This window comes from Bos grunniens, chromosome 6, assembly GCF_055505025.1.
Source record: "Bos grunniens cultivar Pamir isolate PY7600 chromosome 6, Bosgru_T2T1.0, whole genome shotgun sequence".
In the NCBI taxonomy this organism is placed as follows: Eukaryota; Metazoa; Chordata; class Mammalia; order Artiodactyla; family Bovidae; genus Bos; species Bos grunniens.
Genome location: NC_141170.1, coordinates 60325319 through 60340992, shown reverse-complemented (window position 1 = coordinate 60340992; position 15674 = coordinate 60325319). Strand labels below are relative to the sequence as shown.

Genomic DNA, 15674 nt, shown 5'->3' with positions numbered 1-15674 from the left:
AAAGACACCTTAATGGACTTCTCGGCTAGTTTCATAGAAATATACAAACCACCCCCACTGTTCCTAGGGACATACACCAGCTCTGCATATTCTGAATCTGGCAATGATGGTCACTATTGTAAGCCAGGTCACTGTGGATTGCTTGTGTGTACATATTTGCTGTAATATGTTTGTTCTTCAATAAGCTACTGTTATTAGTTTATCTAGTGAAATAAAAATGTGTATATATGTAATGTTGTATACATGAAAATAGCTGGTATCAAGTGTTCATTAAAATAGTTGATTATGGAAGTGAAGAATAAGCCATTAACTTTTAGGCATATGACTATATACTGTGGTATAGAGAACTAACACAGATCCAAATGCCCTCTCATTATTATAAATATATAGACACAGGGGCCAAAATAAAGAGCCTCCTAAAATATATGGGTGCACGTGCACCCACACACACGTCTGAACACTTTCACTCAACTAGTCTTCTCTTATTACTAAATTCAGCAATGTAGGTTGGGGAGAAAATTTTTAGTGGAAAGACCTTCCCCAAACTCATTCTTAGTGTCTTCGGTGGCATTTTTCCTCACTTGTCCAGATTTGGCATCTAGTTTAGATTTTCATATCTAAATATGTGGAAATCAAAGATATTATAAGCCCTGCACAATCCTGCCCTTAAAATGTGTACAAAGAATATGCACTTGTCTCAGTGTAGCGGGAAAAGGAAACAGTAAATAGGAAAAGTTTAAAGTATTGAGGAAAAATCTGAGTACTCTTTAAGTTGGTGATTTGAAAGAGGAGGGCTGAAGTCAGAGGTTTCTGAGTATGGAAAGCAGAGCCGTACCCTTAGCTCCTTTCCTATTCCCAGCCCCTGACTGTCCCAACCTTACCAAGCTGCTCCAAAAAAAACGAAGTAAGGCCTCATATATGTCTGTATAATAAGTGCCTTACCATCCATGTGCCCAAGAACATAGGCAGAACTACTCTTTGCCATCTCCAGCCTTACTCCTGACCCTTTTTTGCAGATAAGTCTTGGATAGGTGGATGGGTGGAAGGGGGGATAGATGGATATAAGGCAACATACCTGAATACATAATTTAGACACAACCCCTTATTTATCAGAATGAAACTTACTCCCACTGACATCACTAAATCTTTTAATGTGTAAGATTCTTAACTTGGAGTTATTGTTTTGCTAATAGTATTTTAATCACTGTTCATGTAAGTATATATACTTGTTAAAAGTGGGGGGGATGATTTGGGAGAATGGCATTGAAACATGTGTAATATCATATAAGAAACAAATCGCCAGTCCAGGTTTGATGCAGGATACAGGATGCTTAGGGCTGGTGCATTGGGATGACCCAGAGGGATGGTACGGGGAGGGAGGTGGGAGGGGGGTTCAGGATTGGGAACACATGTACACCCGTGGTGGATTCATGTTGATGTATGGCAAAACCAATACAATATTGTAAAGTAAAAAAAAATTGCAGTCATGGGCTTTCCCTTAGGGATTCTGTTGTATAGCATTTTGTTTATTAGGGAAACAGTAGCTACTATAAAAAATAAATCCTTAAATTTTAGTGGCTTAAAAAAAATTGGGCAATATGCACATTGTTAGATCATTAGGTTTTCAGTTTTTGTCATCATCTTCTATATTATGACAAATACTGCTTTGTTAAATATTTGTATCTACCTTGTGTTATTTTCTTGGGGTAAAGTCCTACACATAGAAAGGCTGGAATAAACACAGAGTTTTGATGTAAGTCTTAAAAAACATATTCTATAGTATCTTTGATCTGAGGTGTCTCATAAAAACATAATCAAGATATAAAGAGACATCTGAGTTTGAATTCCAGCTCTATGATATTCTTGTCCTAAGCAAGTTACTTAACCTTCTTAAATGTCAATTTCTTCATTTATAAAATGGGAATAATCACAGACCCTAATGAAGCCATTATGAGGATTTAATGTGATTATGCATACAAACGTACTTAACATAGTACCTCAGTGACTGTTCATTATTATTTTCAAATGACCACAATGCTGGTCCCTTGGCAATAGTCTTAAACCCCTACACATGTGGAACTCAAGCCTGGTAATTTTCTGCATATGTTTTTGCTTCTAAAAAGAGGTAGGGTGAGAATTAGATTAAATTGTGACTGTGAGTCATGGAAGAATACTAAGGGAAATTTCTACAGAGCATCTTCAAACTTGTGTGCCCTTCTTTTAAAGGAAATTCTGTATTAGTATCAATAATTGCATTAACAATCCAATTATTTTCCCTTACTAAAAATCCCCAAATCTCTTTTTTATCCTTCTTTCAGATTAACTACTGCAATGTGCAAAGAAGTGGCCTCCTTATCAGAGAAGTTTACAAATTCTTTAACCACTGTTGGGGTAAGACTGTAATATGGGCTCTTTTTTCCACCTTTTTTTAAGGGAAGGTCTGTTAGGGGCTGTGAGATGAAGTAGAGGACGGAATGCCTTCTTTGATAGCTCCACAAGCAGAGAAGTGCAGCCAAGACATTTACTGAAATGAGGCTTGAGCATCTTCTTTGGCAACAGGTGGCTCGAGGCTCTCATCCGATTGAGTTCTAGACGCGACCGTATCAGTTATACAAGATATTGGGTGGATTTTCAGAACATCTCTGGGTCTCATTTCCTTCATTTGTTAAAGAAAAAATATCAAATGAAGATTCCTTCTATTACTTAGTATCTGTGATATATAATACCAAAATCTCTATTAAAATAATTCATTCTTAATATTCACATTCACTTGTCCTCAAAGCTTATTTTATAAGCCACACAAGCTTTATTGTTACACTTCAACTTTAACCAAAAGAAAAAATATTATCAACCAATCTGTAGAAGGGTTTCTGTTCTCAAAGTAACAAATTTGAGAGGTTTGGCATTCCTTGGAGATGTGGCTTCTGGTTATTTTCTTGAGAAATCAGTCATGTTATATAACTCAACCTAGTGGGACTGGAGGAGACAGTGGAAGTTATTCCTTTTCAAGCTTTCCACTTTTCTTTAAGGCCCTGGATGCAAGGGCAGATGGTTCTTTACATGAGAAACAGCAAGTTTTGCTTCCTGTCTTAGCTAGGGTGTTTGGGTAATAAATGTATTAGTGTCCTAGGGCTGCCTTGACAAGTACCACACACTGGGTGACCAGCACAACCTCAACTATTTAAATCTGTAAAGCCCTATCTCCAAATAAGGTCACATTCTGATATACTGGAGGTAAGGGCTTCAACATCTCTCTTTAGGGACCACAATTCAATCCATGACAGGCAGTAAAGGAACTTTATTAAAGGTGGTGGAGATGTATGAGCAGCTGTGGGGACTCCTCAGCACACCTCATGTACCTTCTCTCTGGAGCGTTGCTATTAATATTAATGTGACTCAACTCCAGCAGTTCCCAGTTCTCTCCCTTCAAATTCCAGGATCCTGGGTGAGAAGGTTTGAAAGGCTCAATAGCATGCCTCAGATATCCATCTGGTGTCACCAGTGGTGACCGAGGACAGAGTCATTGCATGTAGACCCACCTGGCTGCTGCAACGCACCTCCCCTCACCCCAGGAGAAGGGCAGTTCTCAAAAAAAAAAATCAGAAATGACTGTGGACTGACTGTCAGGAGATGTGTGCCTCCCACACTTCTGTAAGTGGCTTAGTTAATAAAGGATGAGCTACATACCAATGATTCATTCTGCTGTCAGAGAATATGGTCTGCCTCTCCTATTTTACAAAACACCAGCTTTTAATATTTGTCTGATTTTAAGCCTTCAGCAGCAGAGCTTCACTGTAAGCAGGTAGAGTGAAGAGGGGCTGCAGGTAGAAGCTTATTCATGGAATAGGCTTGACAAAGTGCATTTATGTGCTCAGCATTGCCTAGGTTAACTGATGCTTGTCGACCTTGGTGTTACTGCTAGATTTACAGAGAGGTGTGAAGTCTTAATCAGAATGGAATGACCTTGGTGACTTGGCTTCCCACGGCTCTACTGTATCTTCTTCTCACTCTTTCCACTTTTTTCCAGTTTACTACCTGAGACACTGAGTCCCGGAGGGGTGAACTAATTCACCCAGACTTCTCAGTTAGTCTCTCAACTGCCAGTTGGCTGCCCATCAGACTCAGGAGGCAGACAGCTAACTGGCTGTCTATGGTTTCCTAGTGATGAGGATATATATGTCTTTGTGTATATGTGCTCTATGTTTTTTATGATTCATGTTAAACATGAATTTATTTTTAAAATTTATTTATTTTTAATTGAAGGACAATTGCTTTACAGTATTGCATTGGTTTCTACCAAACATCAACATGAAACAGCCATGGGTATACCTATGTTAAACATTAATTTATTTACATTGATTGGTAATATTCATGGTATTGCTTTCCATTCTCTTTAAGGTAGTGTATTCCAACACAATGCTTCTCAAACCTTAATGTGCAAGCAAATAACCTAGAGATCTTATTAAATGCAGATTTTGATTCAGTGGGTCTTAGATGAGCACTGAGAGTCTGCATTTCTAACAAGCTCCCAGGTGGTAGTAGTGCTCCTGATCCATATCCTACTTTTTCAGTAGCAAAGTTCTAGCAGATAAGTATGTACTTGAATGAATATACACACAAAAATGAATGAATATACACACATATACACATAAAATACACACACACGTGTGTCCGAATGTTTGTATATACAAAATCAGGAATACACAAATTATCATTTTGAAGAAGGAAAAAACCAGATCTAAAGATAGTTTATGAAATGCCATCTCACCACAACAGTACCTCTCATCTTGTGCTGTAATAAATCATTCACATCAAGTCATTGTTTCTGTTCTCTAAAAGAGCCATTATTCATAACTTGAAGTTAATGAGTGTATATTGCTCTCCAGACTCTATTTAAATTGCTTGCACATCTCATTGATTCTGAAAGCCAATGTCATTTTATTGCCCTCATTTTGATTATAATTTAGAGGTTTATTGATAATCAAATAAACATGAAAGCAAACCATAATGGATTTTCTGGTTACTTACTAAAATGACTAGGTTTTTAAAGAGTTTTTTCCCAAGACTCCATTATGCTTTCCCCAGTAAGACATTACTTAGCCCTCAGTAGAGTAATGTCAATGAAAGTGGGCTGCTCTGGGAAGATAGACTTCATTTATATCCTTTTGTTTACCATAATAACATTTTTCGAGTACCGTGAGAGAAAACAGCCTATTAAGATTGCCGTCTCTCTTTCTAGTCCCTTTAATTATTTATTGTCTAAGAGTAGATTGAACATTTTAGATAGAGAAGACTGTTGATTAATGGACCAATAGCAGACGTAATAATAATGGTTACATGGACACTAACACTTTTTGAACACCTGCTTAACACCGAACTCTGTATTCTGCGCTTTACGTATATTTATGTTTTGCAAACTGGAATCTGCCAACCTGTTTGCAAGTTACATTCAAGAGTATTTTAACTTTGCTGCCAACCTAGAAGACGTACCCTAAAACCAAGTACCTGTGCTTGCATTTAAAAGAAAAACAGACAGACTAGGGCTGGGACTAGGGAGGCAAGTAAAGGTACTTAACCTGTCTACCAAATTTAAGGGGACCATCTCTCAAAAAGAGACAAAGAGACAACCTCAGTCATCTAGATAGATGCAATATTTTAAAAATCAAAATGAACACCAAAAGTCATGATGAACAAAATATAAAAATTTTAAGTAAAGACTGAAGCTGACTCTGTCCAACTCAATCTCACTCACCTCCCCCTAATCCCAGACCTGATACAAGATTTGAATGGTTTAAAAGGTCTGAGTTTAAATTTCTAGCTACATGACCTTAAATAACTTGCTCAACCTTCCTGATTCATATTTTCTCATCTGTGAATCAGAGTTATCGTGGTCCCTGCCTACCCCCTAAGATTTCTGTGGAAATTAAATGAGATCGTGTAGGGGAAGCACCAAGTATGAAGCCTGATGTATAGTAGGCATCCCACTTCTCCCCTTCTTCTCTAAGAGATCCCTCATAAAGCCAGCGTCTTAACACTTTGACAAGCCTTGGAGTACAAGCACCTAATATGTCAATTTCATACTTTTGATTCCACAGAGCAACCAGAAGGCCGAGGTCCTTAACCCCATGATCAATAGTGTATTGTTAGAGGTAAGTGGCCGCCCAGAGAGAAAATGCTTCTGAATTAAACCAAATGTTAGAGCTACACGTTTTGTCTTTCTCCCAGGCAGCAAGTATTACTGCAATTCTAAATTTTATCGTCTACAGTCTTTTCTGAGTACATTTGTATAGTTCAACCAGCTGTAAACCCTCGAGTGAAACAACAATACCTAATTTTCAAGAATTCCTGATTATAAAGAGAAATGCTAAGCTTGCACATTATTTCTGTCGCTGTTTCCTCTGGCAGAAGCACATTTCTGCTGCCAAGTTTGACACCAGATTTAACACTGTGATTATTGGCTGCAACGAGGGATTCTTGCTCAATGGTGATTTTTTGTAAAACTGGGAACTTCCCTCCATTCACAATAAACTTGGGTTTAGCCGGGTCTAAGCTCCAGACTGGCAACAAATGACAGGTAAATATTTAGCATCTGCCCATTCACTAACCAGAGGCAAGATCCTCTGTGACCACTCACTCCATGGCCTGCCCACCCACCAGTAACATGGACATGCAGCTGCCCCACACAGCTGTGGCTTTGCCAGAAGCAGCGATGTAAAAGAAAAGAAAAGAAAAGGGACCTAGGACGCCTCATTCTTGACCCGTAGGCGCTGTGGTTTATCTGTGGCTAGTGGGGGAAATGCTTCTATTACGGATCAGCCATAAGGAACTGGCACTTCTGTAGCCCATGGCACCCAACTGAAGCTGTAAGGCGTTGACAAGTTAAGTCTGAATATAAGCAGTGCATATACAGTGGTTTCTTGCTCTCTGAAGTACCTGTCAAATGCAAAATTTGGGAATTACAAAAGTGAGGGAGGGCTACATATAGCAATGCACTTAGGAATTGGGTCTTACCTTTAAGGAAGACTACCAAGGTACAGGAGTAACGGTGGTGACCCTAAGTGTTACTGCTTAAGACTCAGCCTCCCAGAGGGATGGAGTTGACATGCAGGGAAGATCCTGGAGGACAGAGCTAAAGGAAATCCAGGCAATCAGAGGCAGAACATGGAACCTGAAAACCTTTTCCTTGGCCACCCAAAAGGCCTTAGCAGATGAATTACTGTCGGTCATGAAGAGTATGAAGTCACATCGTTTATTCATTCCTTTGGTGGAAGTTTTCTCCTGTTTTAATTACCTGAAACTTTAAGTGGTCTCTTGTGGAATACTGTCTGTTAGAGCACCCATGAACATGAATAGCAATGTCAAATATCCAAACCAAGTGGAGGGTACCAACATGAATGGGAAGATGACAGTATTCAAGGATTTGCCATGAGTAATTGCACAATAGCTCCAGTAACCCATTATTGTTTATTCATCTATACGTGTTAGTCACTCAGTCGTGTCTGACTCTTTGCCACCCCGTGGACTGTAGCCCACCAGGCTACTCTGTCCATGGGATTTTCCTAGCAAGAATACTGGAGTGGGTTGCCATTTCCTTCTCCAGGGGATCGTCCCAACCCAGAGATCGAATTCAGGTCTCCTGCATTGCAGGCAAATCCTTTACCATCTGAGCCACGAGGGAAGCCCTTCTTCATCTATAGGTTAGGACAAACTACAGCCTCTTTCATGCTGTGCTTTTGTGTTATTTCAGGGCAGTGGGATTGATCTGGAAAAAGGATAAGTAAGACTGGACATAATGGGTATTGATTATACACACATAATCACCCTAAAGTGTAAGTGTTAGTCACTCAATCATGTCCAACACTTTGTATCCCCGTGGACTCTGTTCATGGGATTCTCCAGGCAAGAATACTGGAGTGGGTTTCTATTTCCTTCTCCAGGGATCTTCCTGACACCAAGAATCAAACCTGGGTCTACTGCATTGCAGGCAGATTCTTTACCATGTGAGCTAAAGGAAACATACCCTAATATACCCTAAATGTCTATGGAAATGGCTTGCCTCATTATAAGTGAATTCTCCTCTCTGTTAGTGTAGATAATTCAGAGCTGGTTGCAAGCCATCCAACAAAATGTGTTTATATATGCTTTAAGCAACAGCATTAAAAGAAAAATATTCTAAAATAGTGTGGGGTTTGAGGAGAAGAACATTATCAAATGGGAAGAATTGTCAAGCTGGAACTCTGACAGTAACCCCTCAATGACAGTTTTCTCCATTCCCAGGGCTGCAATAGCACCACATATATACAGGATGCCTTCCAGCTGCTGCTGCCTGTCCTGCAGGTTTCACATATCCAGACCAGCTGTTCCAAAGCACAGCCGTGACCTGGCCAGACTTCATCGTGTTAAAGGAAACGGTGAGCCCTGTTGCTCCGATGTGCATTTCATGGAAGTTTTCCATGCATCCAGCCACAGACGCCCGTTTGGAAACACTGCAAGCAATTTTGCACAGACAGTATTGAAAATGCAAGTTTAAAGACAGATTCATTTCTCTTAATGTATATGGTTGTTTTTACAAATAATTATGTTTCTTTTATGTTAATTTAAACTTTAACAGCTTTGTATTGATAATTTCCTTTAATCTAGAGTTCACTCACAAATATTCATTTCCATTTTCCTGGTTAAGCATGTTATCTTTGGCAAGTCATGAGCGGACCCTAGACTTTAAATTTCCACTTTAAATTTTTCCATTCTTATAGTATGACTTTAAATCAGTTCTTATAGTGGACTTAGTTTTATTATATAAATGCCATGGGCAGAGATAACACTACTTATAGATTTTTACCTATTATAGTGAAAGGGGAATATAGGTGTCTCTTTATAGTCATTCATTCTTCAAACAAGCATATGTTGAGCTCCTACTGTGTGCTCACAGTAGAAGAACATGATCTCACCCCAGTAGAAACAGATACTCTGAAAGACGACTTAGACAATCATTCTGAAAATGCTTTACAATACTAATAACTTTTCTAAACCTTAAAAAATTTGATGAACAAGGTAAATAAGTATTTTTTAAAATGTTCTACCCCTCAGCAGATTGGATTTTTTCACATTCCTTGAACTTTTTTATCCAAAACTTTACATATGGGATGAAAATACATATGATAAGGGATACTAAAGAATATTTTGTTTAAAACTGACTTCTTATGACCATAAATACATAATGGCATAATCACAGAGCTTGCAAGTATTTAGATAGAATATTAGAGGGATTACAACACAGTAGACCCCTAGGACTGCACTTTAAAATCTACTACAGTTGAGTCAAGCTATTCCATGAATACACAGATCACACTCCCTGGTGGCAAATGCCATCATTGCTTCTAAAGACAGAAAATATTGATGTGTGGATAAGTAAATGATATTACAATCCAAGAGGCTGCACCGAAGACCCTGCAGCCCGGAGAGGCATGGTCAATGGGCCGTTCTCCCCTCCAGCCCCAGTGCTCACTCTGGGTAGGGGTTTCATACAACATTCTTGCCTGGGAGCCCCAGTGACATCCCTCCCAGGTGCTATCACCAGGGGTCTTACCCAGTGACTCTCTTCTGGTGAAACAAAGCTTGTACGTTAGCCTCATTCATATTTGCTTTTATTCCCCTGGTAGAATAGACCAACTTTTGTTCCATATAGGTAAAGTAGGGATCTTTTCATATCATCCTACTTCTTAGCAATTTATTTTGCAATATCCTGCATTTCATTTGTGAATCTCCTGAAACAGCCAAATGGAAAATATAAGAAGTTATTTATAGTCTGGAAAAAAATTCTCTGTAGAATTAATTAAAGGTGGTTTTCCCTACTTGCTTTTTGATTGCCTGAAATGTTTCTGCTGTTAAATCTCGAGAACAATTAATTGATGACAATGTTGGATTTGCCTCTTCATAAATTTTAGACTTTTTATGTATAGAGCAGAGGAAAGGGTTGAGATTTACAATTTCTTCATATCAGAGTTTTTTTAGCATCAGGTGAACTTATAGACGTTAACAGGAAATATAAAAGAAATAGATAGTTGCAAAGGGGCTAGAAATTAGACTTTAAGCCTTCACTCATTTAGTGCATAGCAAAATTTTTAATCATGAAATGAAATATAAATCTACAAAAGAATAAGAGAATTATTTTTTAAGTGGTGACATTATTTGCATTGCACTTATATGTCTTTTCGGAGAAGGCAATGGCATCCCACTCCAGTACTCTTGCCTGGAGAATCCCATGGATGGAGGAGCCTGGAAGGCTGCAGTCCATGGGGTCGCACAGAGTCGGACACGACTGAGTGACTTCACTTTCACTTTTCACTTTCATGCATTGGAGAAGGAAATGGCAACCCACTCCAGTGTTCTTGCCTGGAGAATCCCAGGGACGGGGGAGCCTGGTGGGCTGCCGTCTATGGGGTCGCACAGAGTCGGACACGACTGAAGCGACTTAGCAGCAGCAGTAGCAGTATGTATCTTTTAATGATAGGATGTGAGGATTGCCAAGTGAAAACACAGGCTGAGAGATGATTCCTGGGGCCTAGCTCCATGGTCTGTGAATTATATTATTTAAGAGAGAATCATCATTTAAAATATATCCACTCTCCAGGATTGCTCTCTTTCAATACTGTTTTTCACCATCACTTTTAAATAATTTCTTCTTTGCTTTGCTTTAAAAGCTAGCAAAGCACATGAACCAGATCTGAGCAAATGTCAATCAGTTACTGAATCAATGATTTAACAGACTTACTCTGAAAGTTTTGTATTCCTTCAATAATCCTTTACAGAAATTGGGTTCATTTCAATCTATGCAATTACCCTGAACATGCATGCCAGCCTTCTTTTTTTTTTTTTTTTCTTACATCAAGTGCAAAAGAAGTTCTAGTCTAAATAATGAATGTAGTCTTGTGCCTATGCTTGTGCCTTATTAAATAAAAAGCTTCAAAAGCATATTTCAAATTCAAAGCAAAATGCGTCCAAGAAAATTGCTTTGGGGTATTGATACATGCAGCTCTAAAGGGCAAAATCCCAACTCTTAGAGGAAAGTATTTAATCCTGAACTTCAGACAAAAGCCTCCCTTTCCTCCGGGTCTCACACTGGGCTGTACATCAAGCCCATGGTTAAATGAGCCATGTGGCTGGATGGGCAACACCAGGGATGAGCCGCTTCAGCTGCACCCACCAAGGGGTGGACCATGGACCTCAGCTGCAGAACTCCAAGGGGAAGAGGCACCCTGGACAGATTACGTCCAGATTACGTGAGAGAAATCTGAACCCAGAAATAAATGTCTCCTGTGTTTTGTATTAATAGAAGTCAGCTGCCCCAAGGTGATCCCATATCTGGAAAGTTAAATTCTGCACAGGCTGCCAGGCTGTGCTTAAGTTAGAAACAAAAGCAGGCAGATTCCAGTCACAGCCATCCCAGAGCTCTACGACATAACGTCTTAGGAAGTAATTCAGCAAAAATGTGAAATAAGCATGTTTCCCTTCTTTCTTAAAAAAAAAAAATGTATACATTTATGTATGTATGCTGAACAGATGGGGTGGATCATACACATGACTTTAATTCATATTTAATTTTATAAAAGCAGTTATTCTTCAGGGTCAAGCTAGTTTTTTGTAATGTCAAAATTGCCCTTTGATCTTCCTCTTAAGCGTGCCCTGCATTCTGATATTCAGATCCAGGCTTCAACTTGGTTTCTTAAACTGTTGGTTTGTAAAATCACATCAGAAGAAATCATAATGAAAATTCATTTCAGAACTGCAATTTTGCCTTGATTTTGTAGTTGATTAAGATTCAAAAAGCCATCAGAGTGGATTCAGACCAGCCATTCTTCACATTGAAAAAAAAAATCATGTAGTTAACCATTTGTTGTATTTTTCTAGCTATCTCATAACTTATTCAGCTTTATGTTCATTTTCTGTATATTTAAAAAACCTCCCCGGTGGCTCAGACAGTAAAGCATCTGCCTACAACGCGGGAGACCTGTGTTCGACCCCTGGGTTGGGAAGATTCCCCTGGAGAAGGAAATGGCAATCCACTCCAGTACTCTTACCTGAAAAATCCCATGGATGGAGGAGCCTGGTAGGCTACAGTCCATGGGGTCTCAAAGTCGGACATGACTGAGCGACTTTACTTCTGTATATTTGCCTATAATAGATGCTCCACTGCAATGTCTGCTGTTAAACAAATCTGAGTTCTTTTGTGTGTATACGCGCTTAGCTCCTGAAAACAATCTGAGTTAGTCTACCCTTTGGGCATTTTACTTTTAGCAATGATTAGCTTATTACAGCCCAATAGTAAGAAATTGATGGTGTTTCTGATATTTCTGGTGTCTAGAGCCATCATAGACTGGGAATAGAACCTGATTTTGTAGGATAAGAATTTTGTGTTGGAATTAAAGCTGTTACCTTTGTCTGGATCAGAGAGTGTTTTTTCTCTGCATGAGCTGTCAGCCAAAAAGCAATAGGATTATGTCTGCCTGTGGTCACTGCTGACTCACTTGAAGGCCTGTCTCTTCTATTAGTCTCAAAGAAATTCCATACTGCAAAAGAATAGTATGTACATTTCGTATATGACTCCCCTGAGAACAAAAGTTTAGGGTGATTCCCACATGGTCTGTCTCCCTGCCCTGGGTTTTACCACTAGGTTTCTAGAGCTGCCATTTGGCGGGAAAAGTCAGCATAGAAGCCAAGAGCAGATGGATGAAACCTTGGCAAAAAAGCAAAACTAATTCTCTGCCTTTGAGTCCCTGCCATCTTTATCCTTTTTCTCTCTCAGGACTTTCTTGACAGTCATTAAGTGCCTCTCTTCTAAGATAAGCTTTTCACATCCTCTCCTCTTCTTCCCTTTCTCCTTCTCTACATTTATATTCTCCTTCCCCATTTACCTCACCAGAAAACAATCCAGCCAAAAATCTTCAATAATAATCATTAATGTGTATTTACTGTGTGCTGGGCACCGTGCTGATTGTTTTGTATATATCGTCCCATTTACTCTCTGTAAGTACCCTAATGAGTAGATACTACAATTTCTGCTGCCCAAATGAGAACATTTAGATGCAAGGAATTTTAGAACTCATCTAACCTTACACAAGTGGTAAAACAGAGCCAGGATTCAAACCCATGTCATTTTGGCCTAACCAGTTAGTATTGTAAACTCTTCTGTAGAGCCTCTCAGCAAAAGAGAAAACTAACATGTTCTTTTTAGTTATAGCTGAATACTTATGTGTTTAGCTGTCTTTATACTGTGAGGTAGATTAGTAGCTGAAAGATTTGGTCTTCTGCTGTGGTTGTTTCCATGCAACTGAGAACACACCGGGGCCAAAGAGACACAGAATGAAGCCGTGCAAGGTTATTGGGCCCCTGGGTGCTTCTCACAGCAGGCCTCTGCACCTCTTCACAGATATTTACATCAAGCAGCTCCCTGGTCAGCATCAGCACTGCAGCCTGTTTCACAGGTGCCTTTGATTGTCCTAAAATGGCTCCATTTCCTCCTCCTCCCCTGTCACTGGTGCCAAGGAATCCCATTTGTAAATCGCCACCCTTCCTGGAAATCCTTAACCCTCTACTACCTACTTGGAGCTTGCGTGGTTTTATGCTTCCCTTGCCTTGAAGATTACCAATTTTAGGCAGCCTCTCTGTTGAATCTTTAGTACCATGGGCTGCGAGATACTGATAAGTATTTTAAAGATGCACTCGGTAATGCCTGCTTGTCCTTGAACTTGGTGCTGTTCCCTGTTAAGCCCAAGAAGTGGTGGTGGTGGTGGTGGTGGTGATAGAGATGATGATGGTGGTGGTGGTGGTGATGGTGGGTGTAATGATGCTGATGATTTTGGTGGTGGTGATAAAGATGATGGTAGTAGTTATGGTGATGATAATGATGCTGGTGGTGACAATGTCTTTATTCACTAACTACTTAACTGTGTTACAGACACTTTACCTCCATGGTCTCAATTTAATTCCCAATATCATCCTTATGAGATAGCAACTAGTATCATACTTATTTTCCAGATGAAAAGCAAACCTCAGAGAGATTAAATAATCTGCCTTAGATAATCCAAATGATAATCAGAAGAGATAGGATTTATATCGAGGGAGTATATAAAATGCTAGCCAGAGCCCCCAGACAAGCAGATACCTGGTCATAAAAAAAGTTGCTCATTTTCACTTGGGTTGAGTTCTTCTCTTCCAGCTAATACCTGGGCTCTTTCTCTAGCCAGTGGCCTCAGGCAGAGACAGATTGCGCCACAAATCTCCCTGTCAAAAGCCTAACCACATTTTTCCTGCCGATGCCTCCCAAGAGAAAGTGGGTAGCCTATGTGTCGCATTCTCCCTCATGTTATAAATCTCATGCTGAGCGATCCATTTATCACTGAAAACTGTGATCGCCTCTTAACACTTCTGCAAGAAAACTTTAGTCTGCTATCCTTGGGGAAAAAAAATCTGCTGCTAAGAAATGTGATGAAGGACGAGAAACCAATGATGAACTGCAGGACAAAAAGACTGGCCATTTCTGTCAGAAAGAATTATTTGGTCCTAGAGGGCATCTTAGTCAGAGGATATAGGGCATCTTATATAGAGAGGATAATTTTCTTCTAGACAGCTTCACACATCCCTCCTTCACTTCTTTGGGCTTTTTAATCAAAAGCCTCCTTCTTGGTGAGGTATCTCCAGGTCAAATTTCAATCCTCCCAATATTCCCTTTCCCTGCTTTGTTTTTTTCTCCTTAGGATATATCACTGTCTACCATCATTTATATCTTACTGCTACTGAACCAAGGTCCAACTACTCACCACTCAAAACCTATTAAAGAAGCTGGATTGGTGGAAAGGAAAGCTTGATTTTGGATGCTAGTAATGGGGAGGGGGAGGATGGACGCCAACTTCTCCCCAACAGTCAGGGAATAAGAGCTTTCATAGACACAGAGAGAGGGCTACATGCGGAAAGGGCACAGTCAGCTCTGACAGTCATCTTGAGATTGGTCATCTGTGGTTTGACCAGTGTCATCGTGATTGTTTTAAGTACAGCTAATCTTCAGTTCTGGGGTCAGTGTGTTCCCATTTCCTTGAGGCCAGTTCTCAGAACTGTGGCTGCTATGTCATGGCTATAGTCTGGGCATCACGTGGTTAACTTCTCCACTTGGTGGGGGTGTCAGCATCTATAGCACAGCTGACAGGATATAGCTCAGGATATTATCTGCAGCCCTTGAGGAGGAACGAAAGGTCTTTGATTATGCTTAGTGACATCATTATTATTATTTGGTCTCCTCTGACTGCTTTCCTTCGTTTCTGCATTTTCTCACTTCTCTGGTTAAACTTATTCTTTGGCTAAAGTTTTTCCACAGACAAAAGGCAGGCTGAGAACATGGCTGGGGGGGAAGGACCATAAGGTCTTGCTCTATTTCATTACTTATCTGTTACTTGTCTGTTGTGTTAGGATTTAATTTCCATGAGACAGGAATTTTTTGTCTGTTAATATATTCCCAGCATGCAAAGCAGTGTTTGACTCATAAAAGGGGCTCAGTAGTGATTTGTTCAATGAACAAATACATCAAAGTCTTAAGTGTTCAATCTGTAAACACTGAAAGAATGGAAACAGGTGTATGATAGGGTAATTAATGATGGAGAATATCTGGCCAAGTTAATATTAAC

General features: G+C 39.7%; 1 protein-coding gene across 17 annotated transcripts in view; it reads left to right on the top strand.

The window, feature by feature from the left end:
• Positions 1-10986, top strand: part of FAM114A1 (family with sequence similarity 114 member A1) — a 67671-nt gene extending 56685 nt beyond the window's left edge. For 14 of the 17 annotated variants that reach the window (XM_086406119.1, XM_086406118.1, XM_086406131.1 and 11 more), the window contains 3 exons: positions 2319-2391; positions 6096-6149; positions 8278-10986. In XM_086406119.1, the coding sequence (XP_086262245.1) occupies positions 2319-2391; positions 6096-6149; positions 8278-8379 (229 nt within the window). In that variant the 3' untranslated portion in view covers positions 8380-10986. Of the gene's footprint in view, positions 1-2318; positions 2392-6095; positions 6150-8261 lie in introns of all 17 variants that reach the window. The other 3 variants (XM_086406121.1, XM_086406120.1, XM_086406136.1) reach the window with 1 other exon arrangement.
• Positions 10987-15674: the final 4688 nt, after the last annotated feature.